The sequence below is a fragment of the Aythya ferina genome (genome assembly GCF_964211825.1).
Source record: "Aythya ferina genome assembly, chromosome: 15".
Classification (NCBI taxonomy): domain Eukaryota; kingdom Metazoa; phylum Chordata; class Aves; order Anseriformes; family Anatidae; genus Aythya; species Aythya ferina.
In genome coordinates, this window is record NC_140314.1 from 11,443,694 (window position 1) to 11,465,407 (window position 21,714).

At 44.8% G+C, this 21,714-nt stretch overlaps 1 protein-coding gene across 5 annotated transcripts in view; it reads right to left on the reverse strand.

Annotated features, from left to right (window-relative positions):
• SLX4 (SLX4 structure-specific endonuclease subunit) overlaps nt 1–15,225 on the reverse strand; it is a 31,825-nt gene extending 16,600 nt beyond the window's left edge. For 3 of the 5 annotated variants that reach the window (XR_014698318.1, XM_084537162.1, XM_084537160.1), the window contains exons 1-8: nt 15,106–15,225; nt 9,557–9,658; nt 7,072–7,831; nt 5,744–6,007; nt 4,765–4,930; nt 2,841–3,056; nt 1,608–1,822; nt 212–525 (exon numbers count right to left, since the gene is read on the reverse strand). Coding sequence is in view for 4 of the 5 variants with exons in the window: in XM_084537162.1 (XP_084393288.1) it covers nt 212–525; nt 1,608–1,822; nt 2,841–3,056; nt 4,765–4,930; nt 5,744–6,007; nt 7,072–7,441 (1,545 nt within the window). In the remaining variant the exon portion in view is untranslated. Of the gene's footprint in view, nt 1–211; nt 526–1,607; nt 1,823–2,840; nt 3,057–4,452; nt 4,575–4,764; nt 4,931–5,743; nt 6,008–7,071; nt 7,832–9,556; nt 9,659–14,390; nt 14,479–15,105 lie in introns of those variants that run through there. The other 2 variants (XM_084537161.1, XM_084537163.1) reach the window with 2 other exon arrangements.
• Between the last annotated feature and the right edge of the window lie 6,489 nt (nt 15,226–21,714).

A 21,714-nucleotide genomic window follows, 5' to 3' on the forward strand; every position in this document is an offset into this window, starting at 1 on the left:
AACATGAGCCTTGGTCTCGTCTCCAAAAGCAAGAAGTGCAAGTTCAAGATCCTAAAATTTAACTGGGTAAGACAAGGGGACAACAGTACAGGAGCAGTGAGCATGCAGAGGCAAAGGGTCACGCTTTAAATACCAAGTGATGAAACAGAAGAGTTGCAGGGCAAAGGAGCTAGGGCACATACACACCAGAGCAAGGTCAAAAGTGTCCCACCTGCACAGGCTTCCAAGGTACAATCGCAGGGGATAATCCAGCTGTGTAGAATAATTCAGGGTCACAAGGTCCTGTGAGAGCACTGATATTCCACAGAAAGCAGTCCCTGCTTTTGGGCAATGGCAAGAGCCAGGCTGCTTTCCCAGATTTATCCTCCAAAATCTTGCTAGAGGGAAGCCGAGGGGTGGGAGGGAATTCAGCCTCTTCTACAAGCAGCATAGCTACCCGCTCCTGGATCCTCTTGCGGGCCTTCTCTGGATCCTGAAGTAGTAATGGTGGAGGTGTACTTGGGCCTCTTTTACGTCGTTTTTTATCTTTAAAAAGAAAAGGAAGAGGAACCCAGATAAACAAGCGGCTAAACACACAGGGCTCCTTCCAGTGTTGTAGTCAGTGGTGACCAAAACGCAGCTGCAAGCTGAACACAGCTCTTAGGATTCCTGCAAGGAGTCTGAAGCCTCATATTGCCCCTGCTGGAGAAATTAACTCCAGAAAAGACTGATTCCTGCTTGCACTGCTCTGCTGTCTATTGGAAGATGTCACATCTCTACAAAAAGTGACCACTGTGGAAGCAACTGCTATCTACGTAGTCTACCTCCTAGACCCACAGAATGGTGCCTATGAGTTTTGACTAGATCCTGGTGCTTCACAAAAAAGAGAGAGGAAAAAAAAACAACACCAACTATGAAGGACTCTTTTGTGTCCTGGTCTCTGATGATGACGAATCACAGCCCACACAACCACTGCAGAGCTGTTCTTTGGCAATCCTGTATCTTACTAGATTTGTCTTACCAACGCCCAACCCCTAATCCAACTGGAAGTAGGAGACCTAAGCAGGGTTGTGAAGAGTAAAGTCCCCCCTCTATACAGCATGCAACACTCCACTGGCAGTTATCTTCCTTTCTAAACCCTTTTTGCACACTAAAATGGTAAAACACATGCTCAATGGCATGTAATATATGCAGGTCCACTCTAGAAAGAAAAGAGAGATGAGACAAGGCTGAAAAAGCTGCATTGATCCAGGTTGCAGCAGGATGAGTAAGAAAAAATCTACTGCAACAGAAATAACAATGCTCTTTTTGTGTAATTTCTTTTCAGTTTCACAGCTTACAAAAAACAACAGCTCATCTAAAGAATATCTTACAGTTTCAAAACAACCAATCAGTGGAAAAAAAGCATGAGATTCATAAGGTATTTCACTAAAAACCATGGACATGCCACAACCTTTCTTGACTGTATTTGGATTTTGCACATTGCTAAACTCTGACAGTAAAAATAAAGCAGAAACTGGGCTGTCATCCCTCCTGTACCCAACAGGAAAGTTCAAGTGCAGAGCAGGCTAAGTTACACTACTTCTCCAATAACACAGCCTTTGACACTAACTCACTTTAACACATACCTGATCCTGGCTTCCATTTGATTGGCAAAGCAGCCACTGGTTTCACGTTTGTAACTGATTTTGCCTGTTCCTGCTTTTCGTGCTCCAACAGAGAGCGTGACATTGCCATAGCAACCAGCAAATCTTCATCCTTAGTCTCCATTTTGGCCCTCTTCTGCTTGTTCTTTGAGTCCTCTTTGGAGGAGCCTTTTCGCTTTGACCTGCTTGGTTGATTGCTGAAATACAAGAATGCAGCAGGAAGCCCAAGTTATTGTGACTGGATCAGAGACAAGAAACACTGAGCATTCCAGAGAAGCTGCTCTGCTTCCTCAGAGAGATTCCCATATCCGGAATAATGAGAAGCTATTTGCAGTGCCTTCTTCCCCAGAAGAGAGCAAAAGATTCCTTAGCACCCATGGAATTTAGAGCAATTTTGAGAAAATCTTTTTTTGAAAAGCTAAGAACACAAGACCACAACAGTGATATAAGTTGTGTGTGCTTTTTAAACATCTGTAATCTCTATCCTAAATGCTTTCGAAATGTGTATCAAAGGGGGAAAAAAATAAAGTTGAAGCAGGGTAAAAACAAGATCGCCAAAAAAATGCTCTCCCAGTCTTTGTTTCCTTAGTGTACAGGCAACAGCCCCTTCTCAGCACAAAGGGACTTACGAGCCCTCCTACAAATTCAGTCAGGCACAACTTGCTGTACTCTGAAGATTCTGCTCAAATCCAAGACAACAGATGCAGCTCTGCACCTAGCACGTTTCAAAACATCAGATCTGCTTCCTCCTTAGCTCGAGGTGTGAAGCGCATACATCCACTACAGCCACGAGCTGAGTAGCTGAGCCATTGGCAAGACAGATGCTCGGGAGAGACTGCAGACACTCGTACTACGTGTTCTGCCTAATAAGCTCAAACACACCATTCAGCTTTACTGTGTAATTGCCTCACGGAGCTCATATATTTCTGACAAAACACTGTAAAGTTATTTATTCCCCATTTTGCTCCTGCCTGCTGATTTTTAAAGTCATCCACTACCTGACCGCTTCTGAAGGAAAACAACGTATTTTGTTCCAGCTAACTGCCACGTTCTCCTCTCGTGGTACTGGGCCATGGCCCTGCTTGACATTCTTTGGACTTGGGGGCCCCCAGCATGTGAGTCTGCCTTGCTTCTACAGTTCTGTCCCAGGAACACAAGGTCAAGTTCTCTCAGGACAAAGACAGTAGTCAGCGTATTTTATTTTCACCAGCTTACCTGGGAAACTGTAGAGGTGCATCACCAAGCGTGGACACCTGCAACTGCACTGCCTGAAGAAGCATCTTAGGGGGAACATCCATCTCGACAGCACAGCGCTTCAAGTGACTGACTCGGCTCTGAGGGGTTTGGAATTGCTTCCCACAGATGGGACATTCAGGGACCAGTGGTTTGTTGGAGGATGACATCTGTGCATCTTCCATCTCATCCAGACACCTGTGAGACAATGGCACAGCTTTAAGGCTATCCATGCTAAGATTTAAGCCATATTAAAGAAAAGGAAGCACAATCATCTCTGATATCTGCAACAGGCAAAGAAGCATCCCCTGAAGAAATAAGAATTCTGTACCCACTGCTGTGATGGATATGAAATGTACCAGATACAGAGAATTACAGCCTCACAGGCATATTAACAGCATGTTGCTTAGAAGCAAGTACAAGTAATTAACTTCTTTAATTTCTCTCTGTGTCCATCACCTAATCCCTCTTTCTGCATTGATTGTAACATTCCAGATAATTTCTAAACCACCATTAAAAACAGAATCATGCTACCAGAGAAATAGTAGGTCTTCCTCACCCAGAATATGACTCTTTCTTGTCCTTCTTAGTGCTTTTGTAGGCATGACGAAGTGCAGTGTTGAGAATGAAAGCCATTTTCAAGTCAGATATCTCACTTGACAAGGACAGTGTTTTGTGTCACAGAAAGTAAGAGTACTTAGAGTAATAATTTCTGGTATGCCAAGACTGTTTAAAAGTTTTAAAGGTTCTTTTTCTGTCCTCTCCAAAGAGATACACAGTGTTTGTTTTCTTTACAAAGCATGTTATAAAAAGCCCTCCCTTATTATGGAATGACACGCAGAACCTACACGTAGAGCTGTGTAAGGGAACATTCATCTGACGTACTAGGACTGGTGATTACAAGTTTGCCAGTGCATCTATCCACCTGCAGCTTTACATCTCACAATGAAGACTGCTATCAAAAAATCCACTGCCACTATAACCCTGTAGTCTCATCCTCAGATTACATGTTTAACAGTTCAGAAAACAGACTTAATTTCCAAAAAGCATTTCTGATACACTGTTGCTGTTCTACGCTGTCAGTCCTATCAACCAGCAGTAAGTATTTGAAGACAGAAACTGTAGTAACACCTCCGAAACTGCAGCTGCAGACAGTCCAAAGAATGCCAGTCACTCAATAGCAAGATGTATGACGGGCCAAACCAAACCATTCCTGAGTCCCTTAAAGTGCCTTAATGAAGCACGCACAACTGTTCACATGTGTTGTTTCTGATCCTTTCTCAATAGAGAAGCACACTTACAAAGAGCTATCTGCGTATAATACACTAACAGTACTTGATTATTTACCACTAAGGAAACTGTCCAGTTTAGGGCATTGATACCAATGTAGTTGCACATCATTCTGACAAAAGAGAAGGCAGGGATGCCTTCCCTTAGCCTCTCCATTCTCACTGCCAAGCACTGTAACACAACCTAGGCATCATTCTGAAGAGCATCACTTTTCCCTCTGCAAACAACTCGGGTATGCAGTGACAAAGTTACATTCTAGCTGTCCTTATACGAACAACTTTTAGCTAAATAGGGCCAACATTACCTTGCTGGCTGAAATTGGCAGATCTGCAATAGTGGGTCCTCATTAATTTTGCTAGCCACTTCACAATCACAGCCACTCTGCAGCACTACTGATGAAAGCAGCACTGGCTTTAACATGTTCGTGCAGAAGCCCTGCAGGGTGAGACAATCAGCCCCTGTTTTGAGATCAAATGAACTTGCTAATTCAGGCCATAAAAGTCAATGTCACCACATAGACTCCCCTGCTACCGGGTTCTAGAATCGCCAAGCCGACCTAACGGTCTGAGGTTAACGGGAGAGGATGCAGAAAGGACGAATCAAGCTGGCCCTTCACCTGTTAACGTGCTGCTCTCGCCGCGTCGAGTTCATGGCTGAGAGATCCTTTTGGCAGATCTGACAAAAGAACAAGCCTGCATCCTCCAGGGCTTCCTCTTTGGTTTCCTGCTGAAGAGCCAAAGCCAGAGCACCATCATGCTGCACGGATGGAAGATCGTGGATATCTGGCAAAGAAGGGAGAGTTAACTAAGACAGAGAACGAAGAATCCTGTATGGAAGCTGTGGAGCTGTTGTTTTTGCCATTATTAAACTAGCCACACAATAGTCAATTGCAATCTTTCTCTTGCATCTTTACACCTGATCTCTCATAAAGTAGTGTACAAAATGCGCTCCTTAAACAACACAAAACTGCACTACCCAGGGAGCAGTAGGTGGTGATTTATTCATAGTACATCACATGTCAGAGCCAAAGGGGGGTATGCTTTGGCTAAAGTTGCTAGGGAGAATGCAGGATCTTACACATAACGTACTAAACACAGCAGATTTTGTGTTGATGCAGAACCAACAGGGTCTTGACCTAAAATAGAATGAAGGCAGAGTAAAATTTTTGTGAATTCAATGCATTTGCATGGAACACATTACCTTTGTGGAAATCTTGGAAATCTTCCAAGGATGGGGTCAATCTATGAGTCATATTTACCTAACAGCTACCTAACACTGTCCCAAGGGAAGGACGACAAGGCTGACTGATCCTGTCAGAATCAAACCTGTTTCCAAGAAGTCCACTATCCCTCCAGAATCTAACATGAGATTAATTCGGCCTCAGAGAAGAGCTGGGAGAAAAGCACAGATTGTCCTTTAACAATTGAGAAAGCAACTTTACTCAGTGATCTGGAGTGATTTATTCCGTGCTGCACGCTGAGCCACTAGGCTAGCTGGGAACAAAGCCCAAGAATCTGCACTGCTTTTCATGCAACCATTCTAACCAGCCCACAGCACTCTTTCTGCACGTACAAGAGCTAACGGGAGAAACGTACCATTCTCTGGTGAGTTCTGCTCCTGGCTTTCATCAGGAAAATCCCCGCTGGCTACAGACTTTGGCAAGCTATCGTCTGTGCTGTGTTTTAGCTGCTCAGGTGCCACTCTCTTGAACTGCTGCATTCTCTCCACTACCAGCTCTGCTACCCGTGCCTTTGGTCCTGCGAGCGGCGGTATCTTTGAGGTGGGTGAAGAGCAGGCCCCTGGCTGTGTAGCAGGATGGAAGGATAATGTAGTCTGGGAAGAGCCATTCAGAGCATTTACTAGAAGGGAAGAAAACACCAGAGCTTTACCAGTCAGTATTGCACAAGTAGCTGAGCTGCCCCCAGAGCTGGGGGGAAGCCTCCCCCAACAGCAGGCTGAGCCAGGCTCAGCTTTGCAACACTTATTCTTAAAAAGAGAGCTGAATAAGGTGCTTGGCTATTACATCGCTTTATACTTCATAACTATAGTAGCAGCATCACACTTCTGTGCCACAGTGCAGTTTAAATACCTCTGTATCCCTTTTAGAGGAAGGACTATTAAGGAAGACCTCACCTGAAGGTCACTAGCAAGGGCAACAAGCAGTGCAGCCCTTTAGCCCCCCCTCTTCTGTCCCGTGCTTCCTGCTGTTCTTCACTCTTATCTCCAAACCCAAACTGTGACTCAAACTTTCAAGGTCTGAGATGAGGAACCAGGAGTCCCGAAGAGAGATGGTAAGAAGCAGCAGGCAGAAGTAATGCCAGACTGACAACTCAGCATGCCCCTGCTCTGCTTTGAGGTGTCCTGTGCATACAGGCAGCACACAAGATTGGACCAAAGAGGTCACCAGCCCAGTGCCTTGTCTCAGTGCAGTCAGCAACAGACACTTAAGAAAGGTTATCAGGACAGGACACGTACAAATAATCCCTCCTGGCTGACCTTATTTATCAGTTTAAGTTTCTGTACTGGTGACTGCATTCTGGCCATCACGTTCAATAACTGCTGAAGGACCAATCCTTTATCAATTAATTCACATTTTTCTTTACTCATTTATATTTTTAACCTTGACAACATCCAGAGGCAATTTATTTCTCAATGTAACAACGCACGGAGTGAAAAGGCACCTCAATACATTCTAGGCTTACTTCTAGATGATTCGAGGCTGTTTTTCTAAGTTCTGATACTGTACAAATCACTGAATAATGACTACCTAATGCTTTTTGCTAAGGCTTCATCTTACTAAAGAACATCAGCTGCCTGCCTCTAGTGCAGAACACACTGCTAGGTTAAAACCCTAGATAACCCTAAGCAGCTAAGTGTAGATGGAAACATAAGATGCTTCAATGAAAGACTTCAGTTCACTCACCTGTCAGAATCCTCTGGCTACAGTCACTGGCTGCTGTACTCAGCTGGCTGGCAGGGAAGGGGCTTATCTTTCCATCCCCTTGCTCAGTCTCACCACTACTACAGGCGACAGTGTTACTGTCTTCTTTGTGCACCAAAGCTTGTTCCTTAGGACCCAAATCTTGAATCAAGTTTGTTCTCTTTGCTGCTGGAAAGAGGTGATGGTTTTGGCTCGTGGCAGCAGCTTTTCCTCTTCTTAATTTGCTTCTTGCAACAGTGCTCTTTGACCTTTTCTGGGCCTTCTTTGCTGCCTCAGCATCCCCAGGTTTTTTCTTCGCTCTACCCAAAAGATTTGCCCACAACTCTTTAAAATCATTGTCCTGTTCATCCATTGGCCTGTGGGTGCCAGTAACACGGTGGCCTAATGCCACTGCACGGACTGGAGGAGAGGGGAAGATACCAGAATCAGCTCAGGTTTGCATCCTCCACGACCTGTGACTTTCAACAAGTCCTTTCCATCCCCTCAGAGATCTCCATTCTCCAGACTTCAATGGTCAACACAGTGGGCACTTCTCCACTGTCCTGACAGTTCATTCTTCCACACTTAATTTGCAGCCATTTCATAGAGTGTATTCTCTCTTCAAGCACCCCACGTGCTTTCACATGTAATGCATTGACAAGCTGGTTCTTCTGAGCTCTCTAGACCAGAAGGTAAGCACTACAGTTTGTGCAGACCATGCACAGGATGTGCTAGGGGCTTCAATAAGACACTTACTGCAGCCCTGAAATAAAGAAATAAAAAGGTGGTTATGTCGGATGGTGTATGCAGATGCAGTATAGGAAAGGGATGGGGTAGAACCCTGAAGGAGAAGACAATTTGTATAAAACAGGAAGATTAGCAGAAGCACATACTGACTCAAAACACGCTCACTATAATCATACTACAGATGGGCACAAGCTACCTTAGGAGAGAAGAGGAAAACTTCCAAACTAGGTCTCTGACACTGGGTTGGCTTTTGGCCTGGGGCTCAGGATTTGAGATTGTCCATTTTTTAAATGCATTCGTCCTTACGTTTATACAGCACAAGACCAAGAAATGCAGCAAAGGAGAAAAAAAAAATCCTTCAGGTCAAGAAGCGATTCTGGAGATGCTGTGACAGAAAACCTTTAAGGAGGATAGCACAACCTCATTTTGACAAGTAAGTAAAGGGAATTTCGTATATCCAGAAGGGTTTTGGGGACGAGTCAGAACAACTCTATCAAGGATGTTCATCCCTTCTCTCTTCTTACATCCACGGCCTGCTCACATTGCGGATTAGCTCTCCTGCTAACTAATACTGAATCCCTCCACTGAGTACTCAGTAAACCATGGCAGTGACCGTGTTTCACAAACTGCTGTCAAATACACCAGGTAAACGGACTAAAAAATGATATTTTTAAATGAGTTTCTTAATCTTTTTCAGCTACAGTAAGGATAGCCACACTAGCTAGGGATTACTTGGAACAGCACTAGGTACAATATCCAGATGGAAATGTCATCAGACCCCAGGCAACACTAAAACTAGATCTCTATTCTTAGACTTTTTGATTGTCCTCTTCTTCCTAGTCCTGAGTTCACTACGGCTCTGGCCGTTTTACCAGAGGTTTTATATTGCTCCCCAAACCTATTCCTTTCAAGCCTAAAACAGAGTGTTTCACTTGGAATGGCAGCAACTGCGGTTCAGTTTCTCCAGTAAAGCTCTGGGCACCGAAAGACTCAAAAAGCAGGAAAAACACATGTGAGATTGTTTTCTCAAATGGTTTGGCTGCAGACAGGCAAGGCTAAGGAATGCTGGTTACACACTTTCATGGGTCAGCCTTTCCTATAAGCAATTACAGATGTTAATGGATTTATTTATTTTAAACTCAGCCTCCCAAACCAGCAGAGGATTTTGCCGTGAATCTTGGAGTCATTTCCTGTTAGAGAGAAACTGAAGTTTTATGTAGCCAGTTCATAAATTTAATTTTCCTGGACAGAATCTTGGTGTAGTTATCGCTGTAAATTGACCATTTTCTTCTAAGTAGGAGACAGCATGTGGAGAAAAACAGAATCTCACATCCTCCATGGCTATAGATACTTCTCACAGACACATCTGTACTGTCGTATTACTTACAGTCAGTTCCTGATGTTAAATTTTGAAACAGATCTGCACTTTTGTGTTTGCAGTCAATGTCCAGTACCCCAGGTAGACCGAGTCAGACAGACAAACGATGCAAAACTAATGAAGAGTTTATCTGTCTTGCTCTTCCCTTTCAAGACATGTATTTACAGGTTCCTACAGCTCAGTGTTTCTGATGCTGCTGTTAGTGGTGTACCTTACAGCCAGCTTTGGCACCAGTTCATAGAGCTGGAGAAGTAATAGCTTTGAAAACAATTTCTTTCAGTATAGCATTCAATTCATTTTGGAAGGTTTTAGGACTCTACAAATCACACACGCTGGTCAAATAAAATAAACAGCGGCACTTACCTATCCACTTAGATGCTAAATCCATACCCGGCTGTGGCCTTCAAGTAAATGTGGATCATCGCAACAGTACAAAACGAGACCAGTAAGAATGAAAGATGGAACCTGGAAAATGAAAGGAAAAGGTGAAATTTAGGGTGCGTTGCACTGATTGCTCTTTTTGATCAAGTTCCAAGGTGCAGGGGGAGGGAGCTGGGAAGAGCACATGCTCCAGTGGTGCCAAGTTCTCCCGCTTCCATTGACCTGTGTCCTTAGACATGTAGGTGACTTGCACACTGCGCCCAGCACTGTGTCCCCCTGCACCCAGCAGCACTGCACGCTTTGCAGAAAAAGCCCAGAAGGCAGAATGGGTCAGAGGCTGGGTAAGGGGCCAAGCAACCTGGTCTGTCCCCACAGCCAGCCCTGCTTTGAGCAGCAGTTTGGGCTAGAGACTTCCCAAGGCCAGTCCCCTCAGTCTGCCCTCGCCTTTCTCATTTGGGGCTCATTTTGTTTCCCAGTAACTTCCTTGAAACCAGAGCCTCAACATTTCATTCATAAAAAAAAAAACGGTGTTTATATCATAAACCTCTAGCCACACCACACCACCACCTTTCTGACTCGGCTGTTTTTAGGGTCACAGGCAACTACTGAGTGGAGTTCCCTGGATTAACTGAGAATGCCAAGAGAAAGTACACTATTTCATCAATTCTCACTTCGCTTCCTTTTTACTTCCTTGACTGTCCTTTGTTGAGGCAAGGAGCACAGAAACTCCAAATCTACTCTCTTTGGACCCCTCAATATTTTATTAAATTATATGTATCCCGTCCTCCAGGGTTTATCCTCTAAAAGAAGAGTCCCCATGTTTTCTCTTTGCCCAGAGAAGCCCTCCTGGTCCCTAACCATCTCCATCAGCACTCCCCGAACCTCTTCACTCTCCCTTTTTTTGGGGTGCTCTGAGCAGTACTGCCATCAGCAGCCTGCTGACTCTTCAAGTGAGGACGTTACACACTGTTCAGACTTCCTCAGCCAAGGCCTTGCTGATCCTAACATCTCCTTTGCCTTTCTCTGAAAGTGCCTGCCTGCTGAGCAAAGTTTTACCTGCACAGAGATGCCCTGAGCCCTTTTGGTCTCTGGCATCATTAAGGTGCCCTGTAGGATTTCTCTCTTTCTTCACCTCTGTGCCCCACAGGTTCAGAACGAGCCCGTGGATGCTCTTTGTGATCCTTCCGTCAGTTTCCTCTCTCAGACCATCAAAATAATTCTTTACCTCGTTCCACTTTTCAAAGGATTTCTGAGTAAGCTGTGTTAATTTGTTTTTTATTTCCTAATTTGTTGCCATCAAACCACTCCATCAGACTTCTGAGAGGCAGCCTCCCGGGGAGACCTGGCTCCCATGCTGGTAAGATGCTATCAGGTTAAAAATGCATGATGACAGACATCTGCAAAGAATTCAGTGATCATTTCAACCAGTTTAATAGGTACATATTAAACACTTACAGGCTTGTAATTACTTAGTTCAGTCACAGAATCCTTCCAGGAAATGAAGAAAATGGGTAAAATATCTGCTATCCTCCCAACACCCGGAGCAGCTTCTCTTTTGACAACTGAAAGCACGTTTCTACCAGCAACTCAACCACTTGAAGCATCTCTTCTGAACTCCTGAATGCACATCTGGGCCTGTTTACTTACTGCTTTTAACCTGTGTACTTGCTCCAGGAACAATTCTGCCACTTCAGTCTCCGAGAATAGGTCACGGCCACAAATTGAGGATCAGCGCTGTCTGGGCCCGGCCAGCAGCACCCAGCCCGTACCTGCTCCCCTGCCAGCCCCCAGCTCTGCCTCGCCACATTTCTTCCTCCACGACCTTCCCTGCAGCTGGTCACTAACTGAAACCCTGATGCTGCATGCCATTGTGCTGGCACTGGGCATTTCGTCGCCCCCTGCCCTTCTCCTTTTTTTGAAATCTGCAGGAGGAAGCCGTGGAGGCTGGTAGCAAAACGTTCAGTCAGGCCAGTCCAAATACTGCAAAGGGAAAGAATTTCTCTCGTGTTTGCTCTGGAAACCACACCAGAAGAAACCCCCTAGGGATTTTTCCTGACTAAAGCCTGTAACAAAAAAAATCTTCCTACAGGTTCCCACCACTTCCCATTCCTGATGGAGAAGAGCATGTGCACAGGACGATTTTCAGAATTTCTCTATTTAAACGCTCCACACATGACCCTGCACCAGCCAACACCTTTATGGCACAGGGTACCTTACAGAGACACAACCTGAGAACCACGCAGGGCAGGTTCACTTTGCTTGCAGCTGGGCAAAAACGTTAACGCTGAGGACAGCAGATCTTGGTCAGCGAGGAGCAAACACCTAAGTGCAGAATAGGAATTCAAAGCTGGGTACCAACCCTCCTGTCCTGGCCTCTGACAGCTTTTCCATGCCAGAAAAGGGTAATAAAAACAGATGTGGAAATACAGGAGATGATAAATGAATTCAAGTCTATGTAAGCAAGAAAATGATAGCTAAGCAAGCACAATCAGACTAACAAGCAATCTTAGCAATGACCAGTAATGATGTCTACCTGACAATACCCCTTACAATACCTTATATCCCATCGGGGTACCATGCTCACATTTCTTTTAGAGACTACACCTCCCCCTGCTAGCACCTTGTACATATGGTAAAGTATTTTATGTCCAATAAAAGCTTTATCCCATTCTAGGCATGAATTTTAAATCACTACTTACATGACAAAATGCCTCTCTAGCTTTCAAACGCTGGAGAAACTGACCTTAGTTTACAAAGCGCTTCACCAAAATAGGAAATTTTTATTTTCTACCTCCTCTGGAAGGATAAAGGGGAAGTGACCATAAAAATAAAAATAACGGTTGCTCAGGTGCAAATGCTCGTCGCTTGTATGCAAACACAGCAGCATACAAATAAGAAATGTATGCAGCTGGTGTTTCAAAAATGCTTATTTGATGTGACTGAAAGCAACAGGAAAATTATTCATTTAAACAGAAACATACAACTGAGAATTAAGGACTGAATAAAACCATTTCACTGGAGGCCCAAAAATCAATAAAGAGAACAATACTTACTGAGAAGTAATTTATTGTTCAGTGCAGGAGAGAAGTAATCACAGTAATAATAAAAATAAATGTGTAAGATAACATCACGATAAGAAAATGGGATAGCAATGAACATAAACAAGGAACTGTAGAGAAATGAAAAGGGGATAAAATTATGTAAGATTAATTTTCTGGTCACAAAAGTTAAGGACTTTCAAAAAGAATCTTTGGTGTACACCAAAAACGAGAACAAAGACCTACCAAGGCCACTGGGTGGTGAGAAAACAAACTGTAGAACTGTCAATACTAACTGAAAATATGCAGAACTAAATCTCTGCATAAATATCTATGAGGAAACCCACACAAATGTTATATTATACAGAACATCCTATGGTCCTGGGACCCGTACCACAACGCTGATGAATGGAACCTACCCCAGCTAATCCAAAGCGTGTTTGGTAGCGGCTACTGAAGATATTTCTGCCAAGAGATTCAGATCATTTACAGGCAGAGTTACAGAAAAACGGGCTAACAGCTCTCTAGACTGCTAACTACGATTTTTCACAAGGACAACTAGGGAAGCAAACACCCATCTTTCAGACTGAGATCAACACCAGGCCGTTAAAGAAATGGCTTATATGGGAATTGATGACTAAAGACGGATAATAAAATTAATACCAATCAACACAATTTTATGAAAACCAAGATCTCCTACGTTAAGCTAATACCTTTTTAATGAGGCCTCTGTGTGCTAACAGAGGTGTAATTCTTTTGTAAACCATTAAGGAAGTACCAAGGGACAAAATGATTAATTAAAATAATTCAGAATCAATACAACCCACATTTAAAATGATGAAAACATAGCTAGCTAGGTTTCAAAATGCAACTACAAATAGCAGTTCATTGGGAGCATATGTTTCTGCTACTGTCCCACAGAGATTCACTCATGTTTTTCTATTATTTAGGCTTAGGAAACGAGATTGGAGAGATGTACAGCACACATGATCAAGCTGTCTGGGAGAAGGGAACCGTGAGATGCTGATGATGACAGACAGCAACAGAACGAGGCAGGCACTTGGCAAACGAGCAGAGACCTCAGCACAAAGTCACTGCTTTGGGACAGGGCTGCACGTACAGGACAGGTACGGCTGTCTGGGAAGCAAGGAGTCTGGAGAGGTGTCACCACCAGAGCAGGTCCCTGCAGGACCACACTGACACCAAGCTGTAGCAACAAAAAGGCCAAGCTTCCTCTACACGTGGTACCAGCGACAGTGGCGGTGAAATTTCAGATCATCACTCATAATTTTGTAGATAAAGAAGGGAGCAATCATAGTTATGGATGTTTGTGGCAAGAAAATCAACTGAATGATTAATCAGGAAGTGAATATAATGAGAAATAATCACGTTTTAATGTTAAACGTTCAAGCCATTTCTTTTCAAGAGGACAACGTTATTCTAAAAGGCGTAAAACATTTGGGGGACATTCACTTCAAACAATACAAGTCCTACAAATACCATTTTCTCCCATAAAGCCCATCTTCTGATTTTAGCTTATTATCACAAAGGCCAACTACAAAGTGAAGCTTAGCACAGCATCTTGGTGTCCCCACATTATCCAAGAATCCTAACAAGCTTGCTTTGGAAAGGTTACCACACTCATCGTGGATTTCTGCAGGTGACCTAATCATATACTTCCTCCACTAATGCTTCATTAATTAGTAACAATGAATAATTTGCCTACTTTGCAGTTAATATCACGTACAGGAGCTGCAGCATGGTAGATAATGCACTACCTTGTCAGTACGTTGCTTGATGTTTTCACACTATCATCTCTGTTCTCCATATTCCAGAGTCTTACACAAACAGGCTCAGTTTTCTGTCCTGAAAACGCATTTTTACATTTATTTTTCTTAAAATACCTTCTCCTTTCATGAAGCCAGGCCCCAGACCTCGCCAATATCCAAATGTATCATCAGCTACAGACCTGATGGGAGCTGTCAGTGAAACCCTGGCATGGCATCAGTGATGCTGGGGATCTATTATAGTTATTTATAAACGCGTGCCTCTCACAGCCACATCGCGAGGCAGCTCACAGACACCACACGGGTCCCTCTGACAAATGTTATTTCTACAAACCGCCCCAGGGCCTCGCACACAAGCGAGGACCCCAAAGCTCAGCCTGAGCTTCACCGGCAGGTAACGAACGGCTTAATTCAGTGACTCGGGACTAAACAGTTTAATTCCGTGATTCTGTACCAAACACTTTAATTGTGTGATTCTGAACCAAACACTTTAATTGTGTGACTCTGTAACACTTTAATCCCGTGACGCCGCGCGGGGCCCCGCCACCGGCCCCAGCCCCGCCTCAGCGCCGCCATTTCGCGGCCCCCCTGCCCGGCCCCGCCCCCCGCTGACGTCACACCCCGGCCCCCTCCCTCTCCCCCTCGCCCCCGCCGCCGCGCGGCGCCGGCGTCATGACGTCACGCCGCCCCGCCGCCCGCCGCCCACCTCTCCGCCGCGCCTCGGGCTGCCGCCGCCGGTCCCGCCGCCCCGCCGCCCCCGCGGGGAGCCCCCCGCCGCCCCGCCGCAGCTCGGCGCATGCGCGGGGCGCCAACCGGCTCCCTCGCCCCGCACCGGAGGCCGACGCGCATGCGCGCGGCAGCGGACGGCGGCGCCCGCGCAGGCGCGGACGGCGGCGGCCGCACCCTGTCTGCGCGTGCGCGCCGGCTTCCCGCCACCGGTTGCCATGGCGACGGCCCCTGAGGCGGGCCCGGCCCCGGGCAGCCCTGAGGTGGCCGCCGGGGGCGGCCGAGCGCCGGGGAAGCGGCGGCAGCGGGCACGGCCCCCGCCCGGGGCTGTGGAGGCGGCCGCTGGGAAGAGCTGGTCGTGAAAAAGCAGTAGCAAAGCACGCAACTCTTCTTGTTATTAAAAAAAAAAAAAAAAAAAAAAAAAGTGGAATTTATAGAAATATTAAGGAGCTAAGGAGTGCATACGGCACACCTGCCCCTGCCCACCATGGAACTGTGGTGAAAAGTCACGTCCCTGTCCTCACACGGAAAACCTACCAGAGCTACAACTAAAGTCCATTAAAAAAAAAGCCTGGTATAAGAAAATTGTGAAGTCTGGTATAAGGGGAATGCTTTGAGGTTTTAATAAGCTTGCCCCATGGAAATTTGAGGTGAGCAGTTAGCTCGAGCTTCTACAGAGCTGATCTCTCAGCATTGCCATTCTATTTTGTCCTTTATACAAAGTGGGGGTAGAACAGGGAAATGGATGCCATTTCTTCATTAGTCAGCTTAAGCCCTGACACCTCACACTAGCGTGGAGTTGCAATCAAGAATTATTTCCTCCAAATGACCAATTTATTGTGGCTAGAGGACTGCAGATACTAAAAGCACCAGAGAGAGGGGGTGTGTGTATCCTCACAGTGGCTTTGCCTTTTCAATGCATATTTTGTGTTGAACTCAGGATTTTATTCCTCAAAATGTGGTATGGATGTGGTAAGAACCCAACTCACTCCTTGGTAACACTTCTTAACAGGCCAAGAGGCAAAGAGAGGAGGTTTAGCAGCAACAGAAAGCACTGTGGCTGTCAATACTATCATTACTACATTACTATCAGTTTTCTTCAAAAACAAAGTAAGCATTTTACTAAAGAAATACAAAGCACTACTTATTGTGATCAATATGGTGTCCCCTTTACACATAACATCTCCTCTCCCCTCCCTCCCCCTGTAACTAGATCTTAATCTCTAATTTAGCATAACCAAAAGAAATGGATATTGTCATAGCATTGCTTGGTTGGAAATCTTACAACAACAACAACAAAAATCTGCAACTTTTAACACAGAAAAAGCTACTTAGGCACCATGCTTTTTCACTTCCCACAAAGCAATTCATTTTTTAAGCCGTGCTAAATTCAAGCAATACTAGCTAGAAGACCTCACATTTTTAGCAAAGAATTAGTGCCTTTGATTATTTTGGCAAGACTGATCAGAGCATTTTATGCACTGACTCTCCCCAGGAGGTGCAACGTGCCCATACCAGTATGAAAGAACCCAAAACCGATATGAAGAAATCCTTTGGTTTGTGTCTTTCAACACTTCGGCTAGTTTATTCAAGTTCTCTCTGAAGTTACTACACTTTATGGGAATTAGGAGCACTCTTAAGAAAACCCTGCAAGAACTTGCAAGCAAACATTGCACAAACACACTGAAGAATACTCTGGTTATAATGTACTGAGACACCATGTAGGTTCCATAAGAACTAAGCCAAGTCACAGTAATATTCATTGCACAATACCATAAATGCAAAAGCACCAAATATTTAAAAGAATAAACGAAACTAAGCACCAGAGAAGCAGGAAACTTGATTTAGGGAAGAGAGTTCCATTATCCCAAGCAACCTGAGCTTTGCACCCATGTCCCTCACTGGTGTTCTTCCAAGAGGTGAGGCAAGGCAGGGGCCAAGCAGGTGAGGCCAACCCAACAAGCAGCCCACGTCAAACCTCAGCCCTCCCCAAGCCCCAGCTCACAGTCCCATCCTCCCAGCTACAACACAGCTGGCACCAAAACCAAGGTAGGAGACTTGGAGGGGCATCTCTGCAGGTTGCAAACCCCATCACACGCTTCTGGACAGGGAAACTTCAAAGCGATGCTGAGCACAGCAAACGCACGCATCTTCAGCCAGACCAGCCTCTGCAGCACAGCTGCCAGGCAACGCTGCAGCCTGACTCTTCTACTGCATTTTGCATAGACAAATGCAATTTTCTGTTCTAAAAGTGCTGAGGCACCTTGGAAATGTGAAACACAGAACATGTGCAAGCAACTGTTTTTCCACCACTTGAATCTTTTAAAACTTACTGTGTTCAGTGCAACGAGTGCAAACCCTCTCAACCTTGCCGATGTTCATAAATGCATCCTCTTAAAGCCTATATTGAAAAGAACCAAGTGAATTGTGGTATTACTAATACAGATCCACCCAAAAGCACAAGTATTTAATAGTATGAACCAGCTACCAAACTGATACCTATTTCACAGGGCATTTCAAAGCCTGTAACTATTCCTAAGGCAATAAGGACATGGTTGCTGCAACAAGCTCTGTTCACTATTTCACCAAACGTCACTGAGAAGATGCAGCCAGTCAGAGGGAACCAAAGCAGCTCTCCCAAAATCAGGCAGCTGATCAGAGACACTGTGATTTTCTGTGTGGACCTACTGGATTTTTGCTAACAGTGTTTTAATAATTCACTTTTTCTCCCCACCAGGGCACTGGTCTGTACCAGAGGCAACTGGGTAACCCCTTCCCAGGCAGGGAGTGCTGGCTGTCCTGCCTCGATGCAGGGAGGTGGAAGAAAACAGTTTCCTGCAGAACTTCAGCCAGAAGGAGATGGCTAAAAAGCGCTTGGAGCAATGACGTGGGACAGGAAGGATGTTCTGTGCTGGTGGGGACTCAAAAAACAAAGAGGCAATGAAAGCACAGTAGGGCAGAAGCAAAGCTACTTTGATAGACATGCCTAAAGCACATGCATAGGGCCACAGTGCTTTAAACTCTACCATGAAAACCTTGGCTTGATTTACTATGTGCTTTGGTACCCTCTTGTGAATTACAACCCTGTAGATGCAGGCATAGCCCTGATACACGTTGCAAAAAGACAGCATATTTACTATTGGTGCCAAGTTTCTCTGGAGGAAACTACTATTATGGAACTCTTGGGCACTGTTGTCAGTTCTAAAATATTTTTAAAAGCAAATGCTTGAAGTCATCATGCAATTATATTTACAGTAAACATGTAAACCTGTGCATCTCCATATCTATGCATGCACATGTTACAGATTATATATGTGTACATACCTTTATCCCCACACTCAGCATTTCTCAAAATGTGTTTCACTTTGTTATCTCTGCTGAGTCTGACGGGCAAACGTACAGATCTGTGTTAAGGCTTGTAATGCTGGTGGCTCTTTGGCAGCTTCAGATGAACTTTTTTAAGCTTTCAGTACAAATTGGTTCAATTTAGGTCAACAGTGATCAGAGAAATAGCCAAGAGGGCCAATTCCAATGGCAGTGGGGGAAGGACTGAGTAAAGTTTACTTTTTGCATTAAAGTTATTACATTAATCTGTCCTTCATGGAATCTCATGGACATGGGCCATGCTCGTTAACAAAGCTCACCACAACACTCAGTGCACAATACTGAGTCTTTTGAAAGGGCAAAGCAAAAAAAAAACACCATTAGACAAACAAACAAAAAAATCCTAATGTTTTGATTTCTTTAGGCATATTGCAAGACAACTTAGAACACTTGTTTTTCCAAATATCTGCTAAATCACTTTAGACAGAAGAAGTCCAGCAATTGAGATACATTAGCAAACAACGCTCAAGTTGAATCTCCCTCTGCTTCTAGACATAGCACTGACTTTCCGAGTTTCTAAGAGTTTAATTTGGGACAGTTCCATTAAGGCTTTACTTAGTGATTTACTTTTGGAGTAGGCTTTATCCCCAATTACCCCTCATTTACTTGGGCTGCAAAAGGGGAAGAACCAAGTTTTGTTTGGCTTCATGGCCTGCTTCCTCGTTAACTGCTATTACCTGACCCCAAATCCCTTGCAAATAACATCCTGACATTTGGAGTAAAGTTGCACGGATATGTTTAATGGGCAATTCATTATGATAGCTTTTGCCATATAGATTTAAAAAGAGGAGGGAAACTGCTTCTTTCACCAATTTTTCACCCCTCCTGCTGTATGTAAATAGATTAATGGCAACGTGACAGTCATGAGTCCTTACAAGTTTTAAGTACTTACAGAAGCCTGTGGTCCCTGCACTGCTGCCAACCATTCCATTTGGACCGGGACCGATGGCATTTTTTTTTTCCCCTTACCCATTCCCACCTGTTCACAGTCCAGACTGCTTCCAGGAGCAGTGTGTGTGAATGAGCTTGTGACTTGAGAAAAATTTCCTGCAAGAAGGTGCTCCAGCTCTGACAGCAGGAGACAGCACCGAGGAACATCCTTTGGTCGTGGACGAGAATGGGAAAATGACAGCAGAAAATTAATGGCAGAAGAACTCCCCTCATAGCTTGGACTGTGCTGCACCCACAGTATAGGTCAAAGAGTGCTCTACAGAAGATGGAGGTTAAGTGGAAATGGGGAGGGTAAAGGAGAAACAAAATGGTTCTGAGAGCAAGGGGAGAACAGATGACTTTGTCTGGAAGAAAAATTTCCTGCTGAGGAGAGGAAAGGAAGAACTGTGTTCAGCCTGCTCCAGTTAGGTGAGTTGTTCTGAGTGTAGAAAGACAGCAAGACGGATCAGCAGGGTCATTTTAGCACACTGTCCTCTTCTTCCTGAGCAATAGAGGAGACAACAATCTGGAAAGAAGGGTAATTCCAGTAAGCAGCCAAGCTCCCAGGTTTTCTCTGAAATCCCAAGAATTTTTGAACCTGGGTTCTACTGAGAAAGCGGATGATCTCACCGGATAAGGTTTGGGCAGACCCAGAACTGCCCTGGGAAGAGTTTTCAAATGAACAGGGTGTTGGGCAGGGTGCTCTGAAGGCTCCCGCTACGTTTATGGTGTCTCATCCAAACCCAGCAGGTACCTAATCCCTAATTAATCCCTAATTCAGATTGACTGTGTTTCTTGGGGAAATTTGTTCAGACTATGCAGATCTTATTTGTGAAGTAATTCAGAAATATCCTTATTGTACAAGGAAAGCAGGAGGATTAACTGATAATTGTAAGACACTACAGAAGTGCTAAACATTATTAATGGCTCCCAAGTTTTCTTCTTTTGGAAACAGTGGCCATTTCTTCCCATAATGTTTTAAACAGTTGCTGCTCAAGGAGCTTAGATTGCAAATTCCTGGCCTGTGGTTTGTCCATAAATCATAGACCTGGAGCCTGCCCAAGACACTCTCGATAGTCTCAGCAGGAAGTCTGGACGAAAGCAAACTCTTCTCAATCTGGCCCAGTGAACTACTTTATGGGCCGGTCCAGTTTCAAGGTCCTGAGCCAGACGTGAGAGGGATCCTGTCCAAGTTTAAAAGCACGAGGTCTCGGGAATGTCCTTTCAAACTGGATTTCGCTGTCTATAAATATTTTCCATCTTCTGCCCTGGAGGATAGAGGTTTGACTCAGCTGAAGAGACTGGGCAGAGCAGCAGAGGAGGCTACGCTGTTTATCACCAGAAGTCTGTCAGCACATAAAGCTTAACTTGTAGAAAAAAAATACAAGAAGGACCCAGTCCACACTCAAAGCCACTTCTGAACAAAACAATGTTAAACTGCTGCCTGTCCAAAGGCCCAGGAGAAATCAAAGAACAAAGTTTTCTGTACGTAGCGGGGTTCAGCACTGTTTACAGCCAGGAACTCAAGTAAGCTGCATGAGGTTGTTCCAGTTTGGAGATCCCAAATTCCATCCCATGGGGAGGTCTGGGGGAGCAAATGCAGAAGCATGGGACAACCAGCCTGTGCTGATGGCTTTCGAACACAATTCTAATGTGCTGCACACTCCTGGAACTCATGTTTTGCCTCAACATGCTGGAAAAATTAGGGATCTCTGCTCTCACTTCAGGAAGAGCAAAGGCTGGATGGAAACTGGTTAGCAATACAGTGCTTTGAGGATAACTTCAGACCTAAGTGGAGAAGGTGGCAGCTGGAAAAGCACAGCTCAGCCACCACAAACAGCACTGAAGTTCTGGTGCAGGATCCATACAGGCCTTCTCTACTTGCACAGCATGTTTTGACATTGTGTAGAAAGAGAAAAACCTTACCTGTCGTGTTTGAAACAACTCGTCCTTTACACTGCTCTTTTACCAAAAAGCCTCTGCTGCGTTCCGTGCAAAGGCTCTTTCAGAGCCAGTCATCTACAGACCAGCTCTCAAGCAACCTGCCTGCATTCCTGTCAGCATGTCAGTTTGTGTTCATCAACACGATGCCTCTACATCTCCCTTCTCCACTAGGATCATTGTTAGCTGTGTATAAAAACTTCATACAGCAGCAATCTCTGCAGGTCTTGAGTAAAAGGGAAAGCCGAAACTAAGAGGTGAGAACCTACAGAGGCTTCTGGTGCATAGAAATGTGAAACTTAGACAAAGCACCAGAAAAAGCAGCATGATCAGG